Genomic DNA, 23,836 nt, shown 5'->3' with positions numbered 1-23,836 from the left:
CGTGCTAGCGCTGCTCTTGTAGAAAGTTCTGAAATAATACATTTGGTGTCTGCTTCATGAATAGCTGTTTTAACCTGATGTGCCCATAGTTGTTTACTGGGAAATACAGAAGTTTCCAGGTACATATTTAAGTCATATATTCTATATTTTCTAACCAAAGCCAACATATGAAAGATGGGTGAGGTCTTACACTTTAGACGTAATGAAGGAGCGTCATCACACATGAACTGTGTAAATCTATAACAAAACATTTTCTTAAAGATAAAACTGATATCAGCACGTATTAATCTCCCGAGGAATATGAGGGTTTGCTGCTCTATGTATGGCTGCATAGAAATGAGTCCCAAACAGCTTCTGGCAATAACTGAGCTGGATCGTTTGTATAGACCTTGAACCTTTTTGCAGAAATATTTTTGTACTAATTCCAGCATATCATATTCTTTGGGAGATAACTCACACCAAACATTACAACCATACAAAGCACATGGTAGAATTACATTTTGCCAAATGCGTACAGCATGTAAGGGATTAAGACCACCAAAGTACAAGCCATGATTATGATTAACATTTACAATGAGTCGCAGTTTTTCACAGACCTGGAGAGTGCGAGCAGAGGATGATCTTGATGTACAGACGTTCACACAGGCATAAACAACACTTGTTTTCACAGGGATGTTGTTTCTGCCAATGTAGACGTCTGGAAAAGCACCGTTGCAAATGCTGTTAAAAACAATAATTGCACTTTTGCATGCGTTGAACTTGAGATGCCACCTGTTTGCATAATCATATAGAATGTTCAAGAGAGACTGAGTCCCTTCAGTAGTACAGCTAAGCAGTGTGGTGTCATCAGCTAGAAGAATACCTGGTGTATTACCCCAAGGGAGACAGAGTCCATAGTTTGAGTGATTGAGTTCATGCAACAAATCATTAATATAAAGCGTAAACATCCAGGCTGATAAAACACGACCCTGGCCAACACCCTGTCTTACATGGAAGATGTGGGATGAGTGGCCATTACACTTAACGTAAGATTGCATGGATGAACACATAATATAGAGAAGACGCCATAGTTTTCCGGTTATTCCAAAATGATGTAGTTTATAAAACAATCCATTAAGCCAAACTCTATCAAAAGCCTTTTCGTTGTCCATAAACGTACAATACACTGTAGAGTCTCTTTCCGTATAGTAAGAGATACTTTCACGTAACACAAGCGCAGCAATCTCTGCACCAGCTCCCTTCTTAAATCCAAATTGAAAGGGGTGTGGAAAGCCTTTGTATTCTTTTGCCCACTTTTCAATTCTACACAGCAGAAGCCTTTCAAATAATTTACCAATGACAGAAGTAAGCGTAATCCCTCTATAATTAGAGGGATTATCCTTACTTTTACCATGGCCTTTATGTACTGGTAAAATGCTACCAATATTAAACATCTGAGGAACATATTCATGTGAAACAATAGCGTTATACAACGTAAGGATATGGGGAAATAGCGATCTTCCCGCACGTTTAACTTGTTCATTAAAGATGCCATCTGGTCCAGGAGATTTACCACATTTTAAACGTTTAATAGATACAGACAGTTCATCATTGTTGAAGGGGCACAGTAATAGTGGATTTACATCTTTGTGAAAATAACGATGGTCTTCTGGGGATGACAAGATATCACCAACAAAATTATTTACATGCTCAGTAAAAGATACATCAAATGATTCATCATGATATGGTTGCGATAGGTCGTTAAAGTACTGACCAAACAGATTACATATATCTTCCTGTGTGTCGCACGAGTCACCATTGTAATATAAAACTCGTATATGATCTTTATTGCGTTTGTCACGCTTTGTAACTCTGAGATATTCTTGTATGTCAACTTCAGCAGCTTCATATATATCTTGAAATTTATCATTTTTGAATTTGCTTTTGGAGTGACGATGTTGTTTTCTAAAGATACGCTTCGCTTGTTTATATTTTACATAATATACATCGTCACTATTACGTGGTTTTCCATGTGAGACCCATTCTTTACGTGCAGCTCGCATTGAATTATGGTAATGTTTTAGATTATCGTTTTTCCAGTGAGGTTTTAAATACGATTGGAATTTTGCTGTGGGGATCGAAATTTCAGCTGAAGCGTGAAGTGATTTGACTATGTAATCAAGATAATAATCGATGTATGCTTTAGGGGAGGAGAAATCATGTACATTGAATGAGACGTTTCTGAAATAGTTCTCAGTCTCATATCTATATAACATAAAGTCAACGTCACTGGCTTTCCTCCAGTTAACACGAGCGTTACCATAGGACCGGTGACGAGTGTCTGGAGCTAAGTATACCTGTATGGGATAGTGATCAGATATACTGTAAAGCTGACGGTTATCTATGGCGTAACCAATGACATTACATCTATGCTCTGTGTTGACAAAAACATAATCAATCATAGTTTGGATATCCCTACATTTGCTTGTATAAGTATATAATGTAGGATCATCAAGTGGAATGACAGATATCAAATTCCGTTCATGCAAGGCTCGAAGGAGCATTCTCGATCTAGATTTCATGTATTTACAGTCACGTAGATCTGTGTTAAAGTCACCGACCAGGACAGTCTCACCGTTATAGGAATGTCTGTCATATGCCTCAAAGAGGGTATTCATTTCTTCACTGTATACACTGTCCAAGACATTGGTAGATGGAAGACGTGCACCTATGATGTGGATCGGAGTCTTATCCGTAGTTAGCTGCACACCAATCACATGATCACTCCCCGGAATGTGCAGACTCGAGGTGGAGTAACTATCGCTTTTCCGTACAAACATAGCGACTCCTCCTGCTCCTCTGAGTGAGGAGTGATCAGTCTGACACTTAACATACACATCGAAGTCTGTATGTAGATCTGTAAGGAGGGATAGCTGATCTGTGTGTAGCCAATGTTCACTGATAAACATCACATCTGTGCAGTCTAGTTTGGTGTTGATTTCGTCTAGACACGTAGCGGCACCCCTAACGTTCCAAGTGATAATACGGGAGAGCGTCATTGCCATAAGTAAAATGTTCATGAAAAATGTTCGAGATCGTGCTTTCGAACAAAATCACATTACATTACGTAAAAGGGTATTATGACGTATGTTTAAAGTTTGTGGTGCTGTATTCTAAAGGTAGGCCTCTTACTCTATTCACAATTTCTGGATCCATGTAATTTTCACAATAAGTGTAAAAGTAGAAACCAATAACTCACCCGCCGATCACGCTCAGCACAAGTCATACACTTCAAGTGTCAGTCATGAACTGCCTTGACTGGCGACACCACACCGAGAAGGTGCTAGTTATGACGTCACTATGACGTGGCAAGTAGAGTCGGTCATATTTTTGCGCCTGACTGTGTGAACGGATCAACCGTTTGTGAGCCAGGCCTATTGTTGCCTGATAATGATATACTGTCCGGCTGCCAGACGCCACGCCAAGATTATTGTGGTGTGGTATATTCTAAACAGACCCATTATCTAACATATATTCAAACAGACGTGTGATTTTATTAGGAAAAGTACAGGGTCCAAGTATTGTACCCCTAGTCGACATGCACCTACACCTCTACAAGCTTTAGAATTACGTCGCTTCAGTGACATGCGTAAAGTGTGGGGCCTGTCATTTTTAAAGATGCCTATTGTTGCCAGAATTCTGTCAAGTGTTACGGTAAAAAACATTTAGAGACCCCTTATCAAGGCAATTTTATACAATAGACATCAGAACGCAAAAATCATTAACAACATTGTAGGAAGAACAGCCTGTCGGATGTGGGCAAAACACCATAAAGTTAATTAAATTAGTTAAGTAAAATTCCATCCACGTCACATCCATGTTTATGTCAGAAATAGACCGATCCAACTGTCAATCAAAACAAGCGCGCGCTTCAGTCAGTGAGAAGGTCGGGTGTTCCTTGTGGTCTCAGTTAAAAACATTACTTCCAAGATCCAAGGATGCCTGTGAGTCTGGTTTGTGCCTACTACTGCTCTCCACTACATATCCATTGACCAATGTATGTCTCTCCATCAATGACAAAGATCGGAACAGATAAAAGTGTGGTTTAAACTCTGAACTGAGAGGTAGATCTATCCTTTGTATTTTAATCAGGGTAGAGAGTAGAACATCTTGAAACCAAGTCGATCACTTTATCGCTACTAAAATGTATTGTACCAGTGAGGGTAGAGGTCTGTGGGGTGTCTGTATCTTGTTGGTAATGTCTACTGTCTGTGTGGCAGCAGTGAGGGTAGAGGTAAGTGGGAAGTCTGTATCTTGTTGGTAAAGTCTATTGTCTGTGTGGCAGCAGTGAGGGTAGAGGTCTGTGGGGTGTCTGTATCTGGTTTCTAAATTGTATTGTCTGTGTGGCAGCAGTGATAGTAGAGGTCTCTGGGGTGTCTGTATCTTGTTGGTAAAGTCTATTGTCTGCGTGGCAGTAGAGAGGGTAGAGGTCTGTGGGGTGTCTGTATCTTGTTGGTAAAGTCTATGGTCTGCGGGGCAGCAGTGAGGGTAGAGGTCTGTGGGGTGTCTGTATCTGGTTTCTAAATTGTATTGTCTGTGTGGCAGCAGTGATAGTAGAGGCCTCTGGGGTGTCTGTATCTTGTTGGTAAAGTCTTTTGTTTGTGTGGCAGTAGAGAGGGTAGAGGTCTGTGGGGTGTCTGTATCTTGTTGGTGATGTCTATGGTCTGCGGGGCTGCAGTGAGGGTAGAAGTATGTGGGGTGTCTGAATCTGGTTGATGAATTGTACTGTCTGTGTGACAGTAGTGAGGGTAGAGGTCAGTGGAATGTCTGTATCTTGTTGGTAATGTCTATTGTCTGTGTGGCAGCAGTGATATTTGAGGTCTGTTGGGGTGTCTGTATCTTCATTGTAAAGTCTATTGTCTGTGTGGCAGCAGTGAGGGTAGAGGTCTCTGGGGTGTCTGTATCTGGTTTCTAAATTGTATTGTCTGTGTGGCAGCAGTAAGGGTAGAGGTCTGTGCGGTGTCTGTATCTTGTTGGTAATAACTATTGTCTGTGTGGCTGCAGTGAGGCTAGAGGTCTGTGGGGTGTCAGTATCTTGTTGGTAAAGTATATTTTCTGCGGGGCAGCAGTGAGGGTAGAGCTATGTGGGGTGTCTGTATCTTGTTGGTAATGTCTATATCTGTGTGGCAGCAGCGATATTAGAGGCCTGTTGGGGTGTCTGTATCTTCTTGGTAAAGTATGTTGTCTGTGTGGCAGCAGTGAGGATAGAGGCGTGTAGAGTGTCTGTATCTTGTTGGTAAAGTCTATTGTCTGTGTGGCAGCAGTGAGGGTAGTGGTCTGTGGGGTGTCTGTATCTTGTTGGTAAAGTCTATTGTCTGCGGGGCAGCAGTGAGGGTAGAGGTATGTGGGGTGTCTGTATATTGTTGGTAATGTCTATATCTGTGTTGCAGCAGTGAGGGTAGTGGTCTGTTTGGGTGTCTGTATCTTCTTGGTAAAGTCTATTGTCTGTGTGGCAGCAGCGATATTAGAGGCCTGTTGGGGTGTCTGTATCTTCTTGGTAAAGTATGTTGTCTGTGTGGCAGCAGTGAGGATAGAGGCGTGTAGAGTGTCTGTATCTTGTTGGTAAAGTCTATTGTCTGTGTGGCAGCAGTGATATTAGAGGTCTGTGGGGTGTCTGTATCTTGATGGTAAAGTCTGTTGTCTGTGGGGCAGCAGTAAGGGTAGGCGTCTATGGGGTGTCTGTATATTGTTGGTAATGTCTATATCTGTGTTGCAGCAGTGAGGGTAGTGGTCTGTTTGGGTGTCTGTATCTTCTAGGTAAAGTCTATTTTCTGTGTGGCAGCAGTGAGGGTAGAGGTATGTAGGGTGTCTGTATCTTGTTGGTAATGTATATTGTCTGTGTGGCAGCAGTGAGGGTAGTGGTCTTTGAAGTGTCTGTATCTTGTTGGTAATTACTATTTTCTCTGTGGCAGCAGTGAGGGTAGATGTCTGTGGGGTGTCTGTATCTTGATGGTAAAGTCTATTGTCTGTGTGGCAGCAGTAAGGGTAGGCGTCTGTGGGTTGTCTGTATCTTGTTGGTAATGTATATTGTCTGCGGGGCAGCAGTGAGGGTAGAGGTCTGTAGGGTGTCTGTATCTTGTTGGTAATGTATATTGTCTGTGTGGCAGCAGTGAGGGTAGTGGTCTGTGGGGTGTCTGTATCTTGTGGGTAAAGTCTATTCTCTGCGGGGCAGTAGTGAGGGTAGAGGTATGTGGGGTGTCTGGATATTGTTGGTAATGTGTATATCTGTGTTGCAGCAGTGATATTAGAGGTCTGTTTGGGTGTCTGTATTTTCTTGGAAAAGTCTATTGTCTGTGTGGCAGCAGTGAGGATAGAGGCGTGTAGAGTGTCTGTATCTTGTTGGTAAAGTCTATTGTCTGTGTGGCAGCAGTGAGGGTAGAGGTCTGTAGGGTGTCTGTATCTTGTTGGTAATGTATATTGTCTGTGTGGCAGCAGTGAGGGTAGTGGTCTTTGAAGTGTCTGTATCTTGTTGGTAATTACTATTGTCTGTGTGGCAGCAGTGAGGGTAGAAGTCTGTGGGGTGTCTGTATCTGGTTGGTAAATTGTATTGTCTGTAGGTCTGTAGGGTGTCTGTATCTTGTTGGTAAAGTCTATTGTCTGCGGGGCAGCAGTGAGGGTAGAGGTCTGTAGGGTGTCTGTATTTTGTTGGTAAAGTCTATTGTCTGTGTGGCAGCAGTGAGGGTAGAGGTCTGTGGGGTGTCTGTATCTGGTTTCTAAATTGTATTGTCTGTGTGGCAGCAGTGATAGTAGAGGTCTCTGGGGTGTCTGTATGTTGTTGGTAAAGTCTATTGTCTGTGTGGCAGCAGTAAGGGTAGAGGTCTGTGCGGTGTCTGTATCTTGTTGGTAATAACTATTGTCTGTGTGGCTGCAGTGAGGCTAGAGGTCTGTGGGGTGTCAGTATCTTGTTGGTAAAGTATATTTTCTGCGGGGCAGCAGTGAAGGTAGAGCTATGTGGGGTGTCTGTATCTTGTTGGTAAAGTCTATATCTGTGTGGCAGCAGCGATATTAGAGGCCTGTTGGGGTGTCTGTATCTTCTTGGTAAAGTATGTTGTCTGTGTGGCAGCAGTGAGGATAGAGGCGTGTAGAGTGTCTGTATCTTGTTTGTAAAGTCTATTGTCTGTGTGGCAGCAGTGAGGGTAGTGGTCTGTGGGGTGTCTGTATCTTGATGGTAAAGTCTATTGTCTGTGTGGCAGCAGTAAGGGTAGGCGTCTATGGGGTGTCTGTATCTTGTTTGTATGTGTATTGTCTGCGGGGCAGCAGTGAGGGTAGTGGTCTGTGGGGTGTCTGTATCTTGTTGGTAAAGTCTATTGTCTGCGGGGCAGCAGTGAGGGTAGAGGTATGTGGGGTGTCTGTATATTGTTGGTAATGTCTATATCTGTGTTGCAGCAGTGAGGGTAGTGGTCTGTTTGGGTGTCTGTATCTTCTTGGTAAAGTCTATTGTCTGTGTGGCAGCAGCGATATTAGAGGCCTGTTGGGGTGTCTGTATCTTCTTGGTAAAGTATGTTGTCTGTGTGGCAGCAGTGAGGATAGAGGCGTGTAGAGTGTCTGTATCTTGTTGGTAAAGTCTATTGTCTGTGTGGCAGCAGTGATATTAGAGGTCTGTGGGGTGTCTGTATCTTGATGGTAAAGTCTGTTGTCTGTGGGGCAGCAGTAGGGGGTAGGCGTCTATGGGGTGTCTGTATATTGTTGGTAATGTCTATATCTGTGTTGCAGCAGTGAGGGTAGTGGTCTGTTTGGGTGTCTGTATCTTCTAGGTAAAGTCTATTTTCTGTGTGGCAGCAGTGAGGGTAGAGGTATGTAGGGTGTCTGTATCTTGTTGGTAATGTATATTGTCTGTGTGGCAGCAGTGAGGGTAGTGGTCTTTGAAGTGTCTGTATCTTGTTGGTAATTACTATTTTCTCTGTGGCAGCAGTGAGGGTAGATGTCTGTGGGGTGTCTGTATCTTGATGGTAAAGTCTATTGTCTGTGTGGCAGCAGTAAGGGTAGGCGTCTGTGGGTTGTCTGTATCTTGTTGGTAATGTATATTGTCTGCGGGGCAGCAGTGAGGGTAGAGGTCTGTAGGGTGTCTGTATCTTGTTGGTAATGTATATTGTCTGTGTGGCAGCAGTGAGGGTAGTGGTCTGTGGGGTGTCTGTATCTTGTTGGTAAAGTCTATTCTCTGTGGGGCAGTAGTGAGGGTAGAGGTATGTGGGGTGTCTGGATATTGTTGGTAATGTGTATATCTGTGTGGCAGCGGTGATATTAGAGGTCTGTTTGGGTGTCTGTATTTTCTTGGAAAAGTCTATTGTCTGTGTGGCAGCAGTGAGGATAGAGGCGTGTAGAGTGTCTGTATCTTGTTGGTAAAGTCTATTGTCTGTGTGGCAGCAGTGAGGGTAGAGGTCTGTAGGGTGTCTGTATCTTGTTGGTAAAGTCTATTGTCTGTGTGGCAGCAGTGAGGGTAGAGGTCTGTGGGGTGTCTGTATCTTGTTGGTAAAGTCTATTGTCTGTGTGGCAGCAGTGAGGGTAGAGGTCTGTGGGGTGTCTGTATCTGGTTTCTAAATTGTATTGTCTGTGTGGCAGCAGTGATAGTAGAGGTCTCTGGGGTGTCTGTATGTTGTTGGTAAAGTCTATTGTCTGTGTGGCAGCAGTAAGGGTAGAGGTCTGTGCGGTGTCTGTATCTTGTTGGTAATAACTATTGTCTGTGTGGCTGCAGTGAGGGTAGAGGTCTGTGGGGTGTCAGTATCTTGTTGGTAAAGTATATTTTCTGCGGGGCAGCAGTGAGGGTAGAGCTATGTGGGGTGTCTGTATCTTGTTGGTAAAGTCTATATCTGTGTGGCAGCAGCGATATTAGAGGCCTGTTGGGGTGTCTGTATCTTCTTGGTAAAGTATGTTGTCTGTGTGGCAGCAGTGAGGATAGAGGCGTGTAGAGTGTCTGTATCTTGTTGGTAAAGTCTATTGTCTGTGTGACAGCAGTGAGGGTAGTGGTCTGTGGGGTGTCTGTATCTTGATGGTAAAGTCTATTGTCTGTGTGGCAGCAGTAAGGGTAGGCGTCTATGGGGTGTCTGTATCTTGTTTGTATGTGTATTGTCTGCGGGGCAGCAGTGAGGGTAGTGGTCTGTGGGGTGTCTGTATCTTGTTGGTAAAGTCTATTGTCTGCGGGGCAGCAGTGAGGGTAGAGGTATGTGGGGTGTCTGTATATTGTTGGTAATGTCTATATCTGTGTTGCAGCAGTGAGGGTAGTGGTCTGTTTGGGTGTCTGTATCTTGATGGTAAAGTCTATTGTCTGTGTGGCAGCAGCGATATTAGAGGCCTGTTGGGGTGTCTGTATCTTCTTGGTAAAGTATGTTGTCTGTGTGGCAGCAGTGAGGATAGAGGCGTGTAGAGTGTCTGTATCTTGTTGGTAAAGTCTATTGTCTGTGTGGCAGCAGTGATATTAGAGGTCTGTGGGGTGTCTGTATCTTGATGGTAAAGTCTGTTGTCTGTGGGGCAGCAGTAAGGGTAGGCGTCTATGGGGTGTCTGTATATTGTTGGTAATGTCTATATCTGTGTTGCAGCAGTGAGGGTAGTGGTCTGTTTGGGTGTCTGTATCTTCTAGGTAAAGTCTATTGTCTGTGTGGCAGCAGTGAGGGTAGAGGTATGTAGGGTGTCTGTATCTTGTTGGTAATGTATATTGTCTGTGTGGCAGCAGTGAGGGTAGTGGTCTTTGAAGTGTCTGTATCTTGTTGGTAATTACTATTTTCTCTGTGGCAGCAGTGAGGGTAGATGTCTGTGGGGTGTCTGTATCTTGATGGTAAAGTCTATTGTCTGTGTGGCAGCAGTAAGGGTAGGCGTCTGTGGGTTGTCTGTATCTTGTTGGTAATGTATATTGTCTGCGGGGCAGCAGTGAGGGTAGAGGTCTGTAGGGTGTCTGTATCTTGTTGGTAATGTATATTGTCTGTGTGGCAGCAGTGAGGGTAGTGGTCTATGGGGTGTCTGTATCTTGTTGGTAAAGTCTATTCTCTGCGGGGCAGTAGTGAGGGTAGAGGTATGTGGGGTGTCTGGATATTGTTGGTAATGTGTATATCTGTGTGGCAGCAGTGATATTAGAGGTCTGTTTGGGTGTCTGTATTTTCTTGGAAAAGTCTATTGTCTGTGTGGCAGCAGTGAGGATAGAGGCGTGTAGAGTGTCTGTATCTTGTTGGTAAAGTCTATTGTCTGTGTGGCAGCAGTGAGGGTAGAGGTCTGTAGGGTGTCTGTATCTTGTTGGTAATGTATATTGTCTGTGTGGCAGCAGTGAGGGTAGTGGTCTTTGAAGTGTCTGTATCTTGTTGGTAATTACTATTGTCTGTGTGGCAGCAGTGAGGGTAGAAGTCTGTGGGGTGTCTGTATCTGGTTGGTAAACTGTATTGTCTGTAGGTCTGTAGGGTGTCTGTATCTTGTTGGTAAAGTCTATTGTCTGTGTGGCAGCAGTGAGGGTAGAGGTCTGTAGGGTGTCTGTATCTTGTTGGTAAAGTCTGTTGTCTGTGTGGCAGCAGTGAGGGTAGAGGTCTGTGGGGTGTCTGTATCTGGTTTCTAAATTGTATTGTCTGTGTGGCAGCAGTGATAGTAGAGGTCTCTGGGGTGTCTGTATGTTGTTGGTAAAGTCTATTGTCTGTGTGGCAGCAGTAAGGGTAGAGGTCTGTGCGGTGTCTGTATCTTGTTGGTAATAACTATTGTCTGTGTGGCTGCAGTGAGGCTAGAGGTCTGTGGGGTGTCAGTATCTTGTTGGTAAAGTATATTTTCTGCGGGGCAGCAGTGACGGTAGAGCTATGTGGGGTGTCTGTATCTTGTTGGTAATGTCTATATCTGTGTGGCAGCAGCGATATTAGAGGCCTGTTGGGGTGTCTGTATCTTCTTGGTAAAGTATGTTGTCTGTGTGGCAGCAGTGAGGATAGAGGTCTGTGGGGTGTCTGTATCTTGATGGTAAAGTCTATTGTCTGTGTGGCAGCAGTAAGGGTAGGCGTCTATGGGGTGTCTGTATCTTGTTTGTATGTGTATTGTCTGCGGGGCAGCAGTGAGGGTAGCGGTCTGTGGGGTGTCTGTATCTTGTTGGTAAAGTCTATTGTCTGCGGGGCATCAGTGAGGGTAGAGGTATGTGGGGTGTCTGTATATTGTTGGTAATGTCTATATCTGTGTTGCAGCAGTGAGGGTAGTGGTCTGTTTGGGTGTCTGTATCTTCTTGGTAAAGTCTATTGTCTGTGTGGCAGCAGCGATATTAGAGGCCTGTTGGGGTGTCTGTATCTTCTTGGTAAAGTATGTTGTCTGTGTGGCAGCAGTGAGGATAGAGGCGTGTAGAGTGTCTGTATCTTGTTGGTAAAGTCTATTGTCTGTGTGGCAGCAGTGATATTAGAGGTCTGTGGGGTGTCTGTATCTTGATGGTAAAGTCTGTTGTCTGTGTGGCAGCAGTAAGGGTAGGCGTCTATGGGGTGTCTGTATCTTGTTTGTATGTGTATTGTCTGCGGGGCAGCAGTGAGGGTAGTGGTCTGTTTGGGTGTCTGTATCTTCTTGGTAAAGTCTATTGTCTGTGTGGCAGCAGTGAGGGTAGAGGTATGTAGGGTGTCTGTATCTTGTTGGTAATGTATATTGTCTGTGTGGCAGCAGTGAGGGTAGTGGTCTTTGAAGTGTCTGTATCTTGTTGGTAATTACTATTTTCTCTGTGGCAGCAGTGAGGGTAGTTGTCTGTGGGGTGTCTGTATCTTGATGGTAAAGTCTATTGTCTGTGTGGCAGCAGTAAGGGTAGGCGTCTGTGGGTTGTCTGTATCTTGTTGGTAATGTATATTGTCTGCGGGGCAGCAGTGAGGGTAGAGGTCTGTAGGGTGTCTGTATCTTGTTGGTAATGTATATTGTCTGTGTGGCAGCAGTGAGGGTAGTGGTCTGTGGGGTGTCTGTATATTGTTGGTAAAGTCTATTCTCTGCGGGGCAGTAGTGAGGGTAGAGGTATGTGGGGTGTCTGGATATTGTTGGTAATGTGTATATCTGTGTTGCAGCAGTGATATTAGAGGTCTGTTTGGGTGTCTGTATTTTCTTGGAAAAGTCTATTGTCTGTGTGGCAGCAGTGAGGATAGAGGCGTGTAGAGTGTCTGTATCTTGTTGGTAAAGTCTATTGTCTGTGTGGCAGCAGTGAGGGTAGAGGTCTGTAGGGAGTCTGTATCTTGTTGGTAATGTATATTGTCTGTGTGGCAGCAGTGAGGGTAGTGGTCTTTGAAGTGTCTGTATCTTGTTGGTAATTACTATTGTCTGTGTGGCAGCAGTGAGGGTAGAAGTCTGTGGGGTGTCTGTATCTGGTTGGTAAATTGTATTGTCTGTAGGTCTGTAGGGTGTCTGTATCTTGTTGGTAAAGTCTATTGTCTGCGTGGCAGCAGTGAGGGTAGAGGTCTGTAGGGTGTCTGTATCTTGTTGGTAAAGTCTATTGTCTGTGTGGCAGCAGTGAGGGTAGAGGTCTGTGGGGTGTCTGTATCTTCATTGCAAAGTTTATTGTCTCTGTGGCAGCAGTGAGGGTAGATGTCTGTGGGGTGTCTGTATCTTGATGGTAAAGTCTATTGTCTGTGTGGCAGCAGTAAGGGTAGGCGTCTGTGGGTTGTCTGTATCTTGTTGGTAATGTATATTGTCTGCGGGGCAGCAGTGAGGGTTGAGGTATGTAGGGTGTCTGTATCTTGTTGGTAATGTATATTGTCTGTGTGGCAGCAGTGAGGGTAGTGGTCTGTGGGGTGTCTGTATCTTGTTGGTAATAACTATTGTCTGCGGGGCAGCAGTGAGTATAGAGGTCTGTGGAGTGTCTGTATCTTGTTGGTAATTACTATTGTCTGTGTGGCAGCAGTGAGGGTAGAAGTCTGTGGGGTGTCTGTATCTGGTTGGTAAATTGTATTGTCTGTAGGTCTGTGGAGTGTCTGTATCTTGATGGTAAAGTCTATTGTCTGTGTGGCAGCGGTGAGGGTAGAGGTCTGTGGGGTGTCTGTATCTTGATGGTAAAGTCTATTGTCTGTGTGGCAGCAGTGAGGGTAGAGGTCTGTAGGGTGTCTGTATCTTGTTGGTAATGTATATTGTCTGTGTGGCAGCAGTGAGGGTAGAGGTCTGTACGGTGTCTGTATCTTGATCGTAAAGTCTATTGTCTGTGTGGCAGCAGTGAGGGTAGAGGTCTGTAGGGTGTCTGTATCTTGATGGTAAAGTCTATTGTCTGTGTGGCAGCAGTGAGGGTAGAGGTCGGTAGGGTGTCTGTATCTTGTTGGTAATGTATATTGTCTGTGTGGCAGCAGTGAGGGTAGTGGTCTTTGAAGTGTCTGTATCTTGTTGGTAATTACTATTGTCTGTGTGGCAGCAGTGAGGGTAGAAGTCTGTGGGGTGTCTGTATCTGGTTGGTAAATTGTATTGTTTGTAGGTCTGTAGGGTGTCTGTATCTTGTTGGTAAAGTCTATTGTCTGTGTGGCAGCAGTGAGAGTAGAGGTCTGTAGGGTGTCTGTATCTTGTTGGTAATGTATATTGTCTGTGTGGCAGCAGTGAGGGTAGTGGTCTGTGGGGTGTCTGTATCTTGTTGGTAAAGTCTATTCTCTGCGGGACAGTAGTGAGGGTAGAGGTATGTGGGGTGTCTGGATATTGTTGGTAATGTGTATATCTGTGTTGCAGCAGTGATATTAGAGGTCTGTTTGGGTGTCTGTGTTTTCTTGGAAAAGTCTATTGTCTGTGTGGCAGCAGTGAGGATAGAGGCGTGTAGAGTGTCTGTATCTTCTTGGTAAAGTCTATTGTCTGTGTGGCAGCAGTAAGGGTAGAGGTCTGTAGGGTGTCTGTATCTTGTTGGTAATGTATATTGTCTGTGTGGCAGCAGTGAGGGTAGTGGTCTTTGAAGTGTCTGTATCTTGTTGGTAATTACTATTGTCTGTGTGGCAGCAGTGAGGGTAGAAGTCTGTGGGGTGTCTGTATCTGGTTGGTAAATTGTATTGGCTGTAGGTCTGTAGGGTGTCTGTATCTTGTTGGTAAAGTCTATTGTCTGCGTGGCAGCAGTGAGGGTAGAGGTCTGTAGGGTGTCTGTATCTTGTTGGTAAAGTCTATAGTCTGTGTGGCAGCAGTGAGGGTAGAGGTCTGTGGGGTGTCTGTATCTTCATTGTAAAGTTTATTGTCTCTGTGGCAGCAGTGAGGGTAGATGTCTCTGGGGTGTCTGTATCTTGATGGTAAAGTCTATTGTCTGTGTGGTAGCAGTAAGGGTAGGCGTCTGTGGGTTGTCTGTATCTTGTTGGTAAAGTCTATTCTCTGCGGGGCAGTAGTGAGGGTAGAGGTATGTGGGGTGTCTGTATATTGTTGGTAATGTCTATATCTGTGTGGCAGCTGTGATATTAGAGGTCTGTTGGGGTGTCTGTATCTTCTTGGTAAAGTCTATTGTCTGTGTGGCAGAAGTGAGGATAGAGGCGTGTAGAGTGTCTGTATCTTGTTGGTAAAGTCTATTGTCTGTGTGGCAGCAGTGAGGGTAGACGTCTGTGGGGTGTCTGTATCTTGTTGTTAATGTATATTGTCTGCGGGGCAGCAGTGAGGGTAGAGGTCTGTAGGGTGTCTGTATCTTGTTGGTAATGTGTATTGTCTGTGTGGCAGCAGTGAGGGTAGTGGTCTGTGGAGTGTCTGTATCTTGTTGGTAAAGTCTATTGTCTGTGTGGCAGTAGTGAAGGTAGAGGTCTATGGGGTGTGTGTATCTTTTTGGTAAAGTCTATTGCCTGTGTGTCAGCAGTACGGCTAGAGGTCTGTGGGGTGTCTGTATCTTGTTGGTAAAGTCTATTGTCTGTGTGGCAGCAGTGAGGGTAGAGGTCTGTGGACTGTCTGTATCTTGTTGATATTGTCTATTGTCTGTGTGGCAGCAGTGAGGGGAGAGATCTATGGGGTGTCTGTATCTTTTTGGTAAAGTCTATTGTCTTTTTGGCAGTAGTGAAGGTAGAGGTCTATGGGGTGTCTGTATCTTGTTGGTAAAGTCTATTGCCTGTGTGTCAGCGGTAAGGCTAGAGGTCTCTCGGGTGTCTGTATCTTGTTGGTAAAGTCTATTGTCTGTGTGGCAGCAGAGACGGTAGAGGTCTGTGTTGTGTCTGTATCTTGTCGGTAAGGTCTATTGTCTGTGTGGCAGCAGTGAGTGTAGAGGTCTGTGGGAAGTCTGTATCTTGTTGGTAAATTCTATTGTTTGTGTGGCAGCAGTGAGGGTAGAGGTCTGTGGGGTGTCTGTATCTTGTTGGTAAAGTCTATTGTCTGTGATGCAGCAGTGAGGGTAGATGTCTGTGGGGTGTCAGTATCTTGTTGTTGAAGTTTATTGTCTGTGTGGCAGCAGTGAGGGTAGAGGTCTGTAGGGTGTCTGTATCTTGTTGGTAAAGTCTATTGTCTATGTTGCAGCAGTGAGGGTAGAGGACTGTGGGTTGTCTGTATCTTGTTGGTAAAGTCTATTGTCTGTGATGCAGCAGTGAGGGTAGATGTCTGTGGGGTGTCAGTATCTTGTTGTTAAAGTCTATTGTCGGTGAGGCAGCAGTGAGGGTAGATGTCTGTGGGGTGTCTGTATCTTGTTGGTAAAGTCTATTGTTTGTGTGGCAGCAGTGAGGGTAGAGGTGTATGGTGTGTCTGTATCTTGTTGGTAAAGTCTATTGTCTGTGTGGCAGCAGTGAGGGTAGAGGTTTATGGGGTGTCTGTATCTTGTTGATAAAGTCTATTGTCTGTGTGGCAGCAGTGAGGGTAGAGGTCTTTGGGGTGTCTGTATCTTGTTGGTTAAGTCTATTGTCTGTGTGACAGCAGTGCGGGTAGAGGTCTGTGGGGTGTCTGTATCTTGTTGGTAAAGTCTATTGTCGGTTTGGCAGCAGTGAGGTTAGATGTCTGTGGGGTGTCTGTATATCATGTTGTAGTGAGGATACGTCACCTTGTGAGTTACATCTAAGTCTGTTTCAGTAAGGGTAGAGTCAGGAAGATGCGAGTTTGTTGCAGGAATTCAGTAACAACAGTTCAATACACGGTGCACCTGACATGTGCCTGTACGTCATGACATATTTCAGTCTAATTGAAATCAGTTTACTATAATAATGTAAGGGAGGAGCAAAGGGGATTATGCATTGTTTGCAGCAAGGGTACGTTTACACCATTAATGGCTCCCCAAAAAATAATTTCATAGCAGAAATATTTATTTTGAAATCATAGTTAGATATTAGTCTTCATGACCTTGGCTACACTGTACACAGTGTAAGTCCTACGTTGATGCATACAGTTTGCACATACCTGACAGGTACACAGTTTAAGTCCTACGTTGATGCATACAGTTTGCACATACCTGACAGGTACATAATGTAAGTCCTACGTTGATGCATACAGTCTGCACATACCTGACAGGTACATAATGTAAGTCCTACGGTGATGCATACAGTTTGCACATATCTGACAGGTACACAGTGTAAGTCCTACGTTGATGCAAACAATTTGCGCATACCTGACAGGTACATAATGTAAGTCCTACGGTGATGCATACAGTTTGCACATACCTGACAGGTACACAGTGTACGTCCTACGTTGACGCATACAGTTTGCACATACCTGACAGGTACACAGTGTACGTCCTACGTTGATGCGTACAGTTTGCACATACCTGACAGGTACATAATGTAAGTCCTACGTTGATGCATACACTTTGCACATACCTACACAGTATAATTGATTTCGACAACGGAAAGATATGGATTGCACAATAGTGACAAAAACAATTAGATGTCTGAAAGTATACAAACATTGACGAGATTAACATTCCGGAGTAAAGAATACATACTGTGTCATGACGTGAATCAGTTATGTTGAAGACAAATATCACTTACGTGACCGAGGGACTCTGTAAAGGAATAACAGATGAGATAAGTAAACTGAAATATTTAAGTAAAATAACGTGTTTAGCAGTAAGTGGGACACGGGTGGTAAACATGACACGGTTCTTTCCCTTGGCCCTGGTTCAAACATATGATTGTATGATCAACGCCAGATTGTCAAGATTGTGTTTCTGGGTTTGTGGAGTCCACAACGTTGGCAACCATCACTGACCTGCAGCACTTCGGGTTTTGCTCCCACATTAAGCAGACACGCCGTCCTATGGCCGAGCTACCGCTAATACCGGCGTTAAATTGAACTCACCCACTCTTCTGTTCAGTAATAGTGTTTTAAATAAGAAGTATTCGTGAGCATTACCTTTCAATCAGCCAGGCACACCATCTATTAGAGGTTCTTCTACATCGTCCACTGCAAAAACATTTGTCTTTTAGAAAAAAGGGCACCTGTTCTGTAAACACCTTCACTTCTTGTTGACCCAAACAAATTGACAAGCGTGTCTTGTGTAGTCAATCAACAACCGAATGCCGCTGCCATTACTGATACGGAGTTTCATGTTGTGAATGTAGAAAAATATCGGCGTGTTTGTAAAACTTGAAACGATAAGGAACTGAGTATATTGTTATACCAAAGGATTACATATCTGAATAATTGGCCAAATACTGACCAGAGTGAGATAGAAACTGTTGTATCAGGTTAGTACCCGCCAAACAGGAACTCACCTCTTCCAGCAACAAATAGTCGTGAAGAACAAGATGATGGTAGGCAACATCCACATCACGTGTCGACTCTGTGTAAAGTACCCTTCACCTGGAACAAACACTCTAGGACTAATAGTCTGTCTGATGTGCCCTTCATCTGGAACAAACACTCTAGGACTAATAGTCTGTCTGATATGCCCTTCACCTGGAACAAACACTCTAGGACTAATAGTCTGCGTAACGTACCCTTCACCTGGAACGAACACTCTTTGAATAATAGTCTGTGTAACGTACCCTTCATCTGGAACAAACACTCTAGGACTAATAGTCTGTCTGATATGCCCTTCACCTGGAACAAACACTCTAGGACTAATAGTCTGCGTAACGTACCCTTCACCTGGAACGAACACTCTTTGAATAATAGTCTGTGTAACGTACCCTTCATCTGGAACAAACACTCTAGGACTAATAGTCTGTGTAACGTACCCTTCACCTGGAACAAACACTCTAGGACTAATAGTCTGTCTGATGTACCCTTCACCTGGAACAAACACTCTAGGACTAATAGTCTGTGTAACGTACCCTTCACCTGGAACAAACACTCTAGGACTAATAGTCTGTGTAATGTACCCTTCACATGGAACAAACACTAAAGGACTAATAGTCTGTCTGATGTGCCCATCACCTGGAACAAACACTCTAGGACTAATAGTCTGTGTAACGTACCCTTCACCTGGAACAAACACTATAGGACTAATAGTCTGTCTGATGTCCCCTTCATCTGGAACAAACACTCTAGGACTAATAGTCTGTATAATGTACCCTTCATCTGGAACAATACTATAGGACTAATAGTCTGTGTAACGCACCCTTCACCTGGAACAAACACTCTAGGACTAATAGTCTGTCTGATGTACCCTTCACCTGGAACAAACACTCTAGGACTAATAGTCTGTGTAACGTACCCTTCACCTTGTACAAACACTCTAGGACTAATAGTCTGTGTAATGTACCCTTTACCTGGAACAAACTCTCTAGGACTAATAGTCTGTGTAATGTACCCTTCATCTGGAACAAACACTATAGGACTAATAGTCTGTGTAATGTACCCTTCATCTGGAACAAACACTATAGGACTAATAGTTTGTCTGATGTGCCCTTCATCTGGAACAAACACTCTAGGACTAATAGTCTGTCTGATGTACCCTTCACCTGGAACAAACACTCTAGGACTAATAGTCTGTCTGATGTGCCCTTCATCTGGAACAAACACTCTAGGACTAATAGTCTGTCTGATATGCCCATCACCTGGAACAAACACTCTAGGACTAATAGTCTGCGTAACGTACCCTTCACCTGGAACAAACACTCTTTGAATAATAGTCTGTGTAACGTACCCTTCATCTGGAACAAACACTCTAGGACTAATAGTCTGTGTAACGTACCCTTCACCTGGAACAAACACTCTAGGACTAATAGTCTGTGTAATGTACCCTTCACATGGAACAAACACTCTAGGACTAATAGTCTGTCTGATGTGCCCTTCACCTGGAACAAACACTCTAGGACTAATAGTCTGTCTGATATGCCCATCACCTGGAACAAACACTCTAGGACTAATAGTCTGTGTAACGTACCCTTCACCTGGAACAAACACTATAGGACTAATAGTCTGTCTGATGTCCCCTTCATCTGGAACAAACACTCTAGGACTAATAGTCTGTATAATGTACCCTTCATCTGGAACAATACTATAGGACTAATAGTCTGTGTAACGCACCCTTCACCTGGAACAAACACTCTAGTACTAATAGTCTGTCTGATGTACCCTTCACCTGGAACAAACACTCTAGGACTAATAGTCTGTGTAACGTACCCTTCACCTTGTACAAACACTCTAGGACTAATAGTCTGTGTAATGTACCCTTTACCTGGAACAAACACTCTAGGACTAATAGTCTGTGTAATTGGATCTGTGATAGAGCATCTGTGAGTCCTTAGCAGTTACACAGTCGTTTGATCACCGGGATGAATCCATGGGTGACTGGACTATTGGTGACTGTATCGCGGAAGTAGCGATATAGCAGGATAGATCTTGCTGAACAGGATGTTGGGCATGTAAGCAATCGTCCAAACAATCAGAGTTTTCTTATGCTTATGGTCGCAGTGATCGGCAGGATACCTATAAGTAAAAGCACCATATCAGTTCTAGTTCTTGTCGGTAACCCTTGGATTATCTTCAGGCAAAATCTGTGCGCCCTTTCCAGCTGAAGACAGGAACCTGTAGACATGTTATACAGTGTTTCACAGCCGTACAGTGCACGTGGGAGAACAATTGACTGGTAGATCTTTGCTGCCGTGAGTGGATGAAGTCCATTTTCATGAAAATACCAATGTTTCTGGTGGCAAAGAAGGTTGACTATATTTTTCTGCAGATGGTGTCAACCTGCTCCGTTGACTTCATGTTCTTGGATATAGCAGTTCCCAGGTGAGTATGCTGGTCAGTCTCCTGTATTGGCTTGTTTCCCAGGAACCAGGTTCTTTGGGAACGTTTGTAGGCTGCAGTTGATTCGTTAAAGACTATCACGACACTCTTCTTTGCACTGTACCGGAACCGCCATTTACTGCTGTACGCAGCACAGATTGCCAACAGAGAGACTAAGCCATGTTTCGTAAAGGACAGCATCAGCTTGAGTGGGTGCAGCACATGGGATTGTGTTGATACAGGCTCCAGACGGTGAAACAGAAAGACTAGCAGTTCGTCAAGATATAACTGGTACAGCCAAGATGATAGTACACCTCCTTGCCTTGGCCCTTGCTTGATGTCAAACAACTTGCTTGAGTGACCCCTGTGAATAACACAGCTCTGCATAGTGTCATACATTGATAGGATAACACCCAGAAGTACTTTTGGAGTCCCGATGTGTCTCAGATTTAAGAAGAGGCCATCATGCCAAACACAGTCAAATGCTTTTTCAGCGTCAAGGAAGCAGCTATAGAGTTTACTGTTATTTTCCACTGAATATGCTATGCACTCTCGGAGAAGAAATGAAGTCATTGGTGAGTCTATTCCACTTCTAAAGCCATGCTGAAGCGGTGATGGATTGTGAAACTTCTGCAGACGTGACAGTAGTACACGTTCAAATAATTTATAGATAGCAGGAAGAAGTGTTATTGCCCTGTAACTATTTGGTAACATTTTGGGTTTGCTGCCACCTTTTTGTATAGTGTAATGATAACTCCACGTTTCATTGATGGGGGCACATAGCCTACAGTAAGGAAGGCATTGAACAGTTTGGTAAGACAGGCGTCTAAACCAGGACCCCCATGAATGATATGCTCATTGGCCACATGATCAATACCAGGTGCTTTGCCCGTGTTCAATTTAGAAATGGCTGAGTACAGTTCGTTGGAAACGACAGGAGGCACTGCTGTATCTGCACACATTGGAGAAAGGAGCTCTTCTTCAACAGAGTCCTTATGATCTGAGTCAAAGGAAGGATCTTCTAATGGCGTATACAGTGCTTTGAAATATTCACTCCATCCATCTGCAATGCCTTTAGGATCGCGAGTGATAATTCCTTCTTGAAAACACATGTCACCACCCGTGTCGGTTCGGTGACGTTTTCTTCTAGAACTTATAGCCTTCCAGAATGCAGACTGATCCATTTCCGCATATGCGTCAATCTCGTTCAAGACCTTGCATCCTTGTTCTTCAATGTGCTTTCTTTGAGACCTTCTAATTTCTCTTTTTAGATCTTTATAGGTCCTATATGTGATACGACTGCCACCTCTTGGTTTCCCATCTCGAATCCAAGACATTCTAGCACAACGCATTGCTTTGTGGAGATGTTTCAGCTCTGTAGACCAGTATGGCTTTAGATGAGGACTATATTTCTTCTTAGGAACATGCTTGTCTGATGCATCAATGATACATTTAGTCAGTGTGTCGCAATACTTGTTGACGTCCTCTACTGAGTGCAGAGTGGTATGGCAATGACCACATTCAGTCAGTAATTGCGTCAGGTCAGTTGAGTAGCCAGAACAGAGTTCTTCTCTACTCAACTTCTTCCAGTTGTAGGATAGCCTGTTGAAGGCTGGGAGTTGATACGAAAGTTCCTGGCCTACTACAAGACAAGCAACAACAGGCCTATGGTTGCTGACATTGAGCTGGTGATCTTCTAGGATTTGACATGAAGAAATGCAGTCGAGTTTATTCTCCGGGATAACAATGTGATCAATAAGCGTGGAGTTAGTACCATCAAAGGATACATATGAGCAATGCGATCCCTTACACAGTGCCGAGGTAGTAACAGCAGTTAAATTATTTCTGGATAGAAACTTAGCTACAGCTGCCCCTCTTCCGCTAGAAGCATCTTTAACTATTTTGCAGTTTAAATCACCCATGAAGATGATAGTTCCTTCATCCTTGTAACGGTCACAATGATTCCAAAGTGCATCTATGTAATCTATATACATTTGAACATTTGAGTTTGTAGATGGTAAGTATACTTGAAATATGAAGATGCTCACTTCAAGTCCAGAATGTATGTGAGTACCAACTATTCTGTCATCGGGTATATTCAGGACAGTAACATTGTTTTCAAGTCGTTTGTGCCACAATACAGCAACACCAGCCTTGCCAACCTTTCTGTTACTAGGCAGCTTTAAGTCAGAGTCGCTTACACCAAATGTTTTATAATCATTACTGATTGTGTCCAGGAAAGGTAAATTCTTTTCAAATAACCAGTGCTCACTGATACCACAAACATCCGCATCATATCTTGTTAGGATGTCCCGTAGATATGCACTAGTAGCATTCCATGTGAGAAGATTGAGGTTATTCAGTAGCATCATTCAAACTGGGCGAGGTAGGCTTTGGAGCTCATCCAGGGCCGGCATGTTATGTTCTTTGGCCAAAACGCTCGAGATTCCAGTTTGGGGACGTCAGAGGCTTGGATGTTGATTCGAGCTGAAACAGTTCCTTTCCTCCTACTGGACATAAGGCGAATTATTGTTGTTTTTACACCACGAGTGGAAAAGTATTTGGCAATATCGTCTGGCTTGACATCTGGAGCTATTCCACTCAGGAAAAACCGTTTGACACGCAGTCTGTCTACACCTCTGAATGTCATATCATCGTCTTTGATTTCAATTGTATCTGATGTGCCCTTCATCTGGAACAAACACTCTAGGACTAATAGTCTGTCTGATGTGCCCTTCATCTGGAGCAAACACTATAGGACTAATAGTCTGTCTCATGTGCCCTTCATCTGGAACAAACACTCTAGGACTAATAGTCTGTCTGATGTGCCCTTCATGTGGAACAAACACTCTAAGACTAATAGCCTGTCTGATGTGCCCTTCATCTGGAACAAACACTCTAGGACTAATAGTCTGTCTGATGTGCCCTTCATCTAGAACAAACAATATAGGACGAATAGCCTGTCTGATGTGCCCTTCATCTGGAACAAACAATATAGGACTAATAGTCTGTCTGTTGTGCCCTTCATCTGGAACAAACACTCTAGGACTAATAGTCTGTGTAACGTACCCTTCATCTGGAACAAACACTCTAGGACTAATAGCCTGTCTGATGTGCCCTTCATGTGGAACAAACACTCTAGGTCTAATAGCTTGTCTGATGTGCCCTTCATGTGGAACAAACACTATAGGACTAATAGTCTGTCTGGTGTGCCCTTCATCTGGAACAAACACTATAGGAATCACTAGACTGTCTGATGTGCCCTTCATCCAGAACAAACACTATAGCACTAACTAGACTGGTTGATGTGCCTTTCATCTCGAACAAACACTATAGGACTAATAGGTCTGTCTGATGTGCCCTTCACCTGGAACAAATACTAGAGGACTATTTATTCTGTCTGATGTGCCCTTTACCTGGATCAAACACTATAAGACTAACTAGACTAAGAAATGTACTGTTAAACAGTTTAAAACGCAAGAACGAAATTTCACAAAAGATTGTCATCTTGTTCTCTCCACTATTATATATTGTATACTGTATATTATTTGCAAATGTATATTTGTATGTGGGCCGGAGGCCTTAAATACAATAAACTTTTTGACTTGACTTGACTGTCTGATGTGCCCTTCATCTGGAACAAACACTATAGGAATCACTAGACTGTCTGATGTGCCCTTCATCCAGAACAAACACTAAAGCACTAACTAGACTGGCTGATGTGCCTTTCATCTCGAACAAACACTATAGGACTAATAAGACTGTCTAATGTGCCCTTCACCTGGAACAAACACTCTAG

At 43.8% G+C, this 23,836-nt stretch overlaps 1 protein-coding gene and 1 long non-coding RNA gene across 11 annotated transcripts in view; one reads left to right on the top strand and one right to left on the bottom strand.

Moving 5' to 3' along the window:
• Nucleotides 1–22,855, bottom strand: part of LOC124253782 (ankyrin repeat and KH domain-containing protein 1-like) — a 29,707-nt gene extending 6,852 nt beyond the window's left edge. For 2 of the 10 annotated variants that reach the window (XM_046687613.1, XM_046687615.1), the window contains exons 1-7: nt 22,714–22,844; nt 19,340–19,515; nt 19,005–19,100; nt 18,429–18,812; nt 17,574–18,237; nt 17,212–17,262; nt 16,848–16,861 (exon numbers count right to left, since the gene is read on the bottom strand). In XM_046687613.1, coding sequence (XP_046543569.1) covers nt 16,848–16,861; nt 17,212–17,262; nt 17,574–18,237; nt 18,429–18,812; nt 19,005–19,100; nt 19,340–19,515; nt 22,714–22,814 — 1,486 coding nt within the window. In that variant the 5' untranslated portion in view covers nt 22,815–22,844. Of the gene's footprint in view, nt 1–16,847; nt 16,862–17,211; nt 17,263–17,573; nt 18,238–18,428; nt 18,813–19,004; nt 19,234–19,339; nt 19,516–22,713 lie in introns of all 10 variants that reach the window. The other 8 variants (XM_046687619.1, XM_046687617.1, XM_046687618.1 and 5 more) reach the window with 8 other exon arrangements.
• Nucleotides 10,192–11,001, top strand: LOC124253783. Its single transcript, XR_006892298.1, has 3 exons — nt 10,192–10,237; nt 10,609–10,673; nt 10,934–11,001. It is a non-coding gene; the product is annotated as an uncharacterized LOC124253783 (long non-coding RNA).
• Nucleotides 22,856–23,836: the final 981 nt, after the last annotated feature.

Source organism: Haliotis rubra, unplaced genomic scaffold (assembly GCF_003918875.1).
Source record: "Haliotis rubra isolate DU_JTF1 unplaced genomic scaffold, ASM391887v1 Scf551, whole genome shotgun sequence".
NCBI lineage: Eukaryota > Metazoa > Mollusca > Gastropoda > Lepetellida > Haliotidae > Haliotis > Haliotis rubra.
The sequence above is the reverse complement of the archived record's forward strand: the minus strand, read 5'-3'. Positions and strand labels throughout refer to the sequence as shown.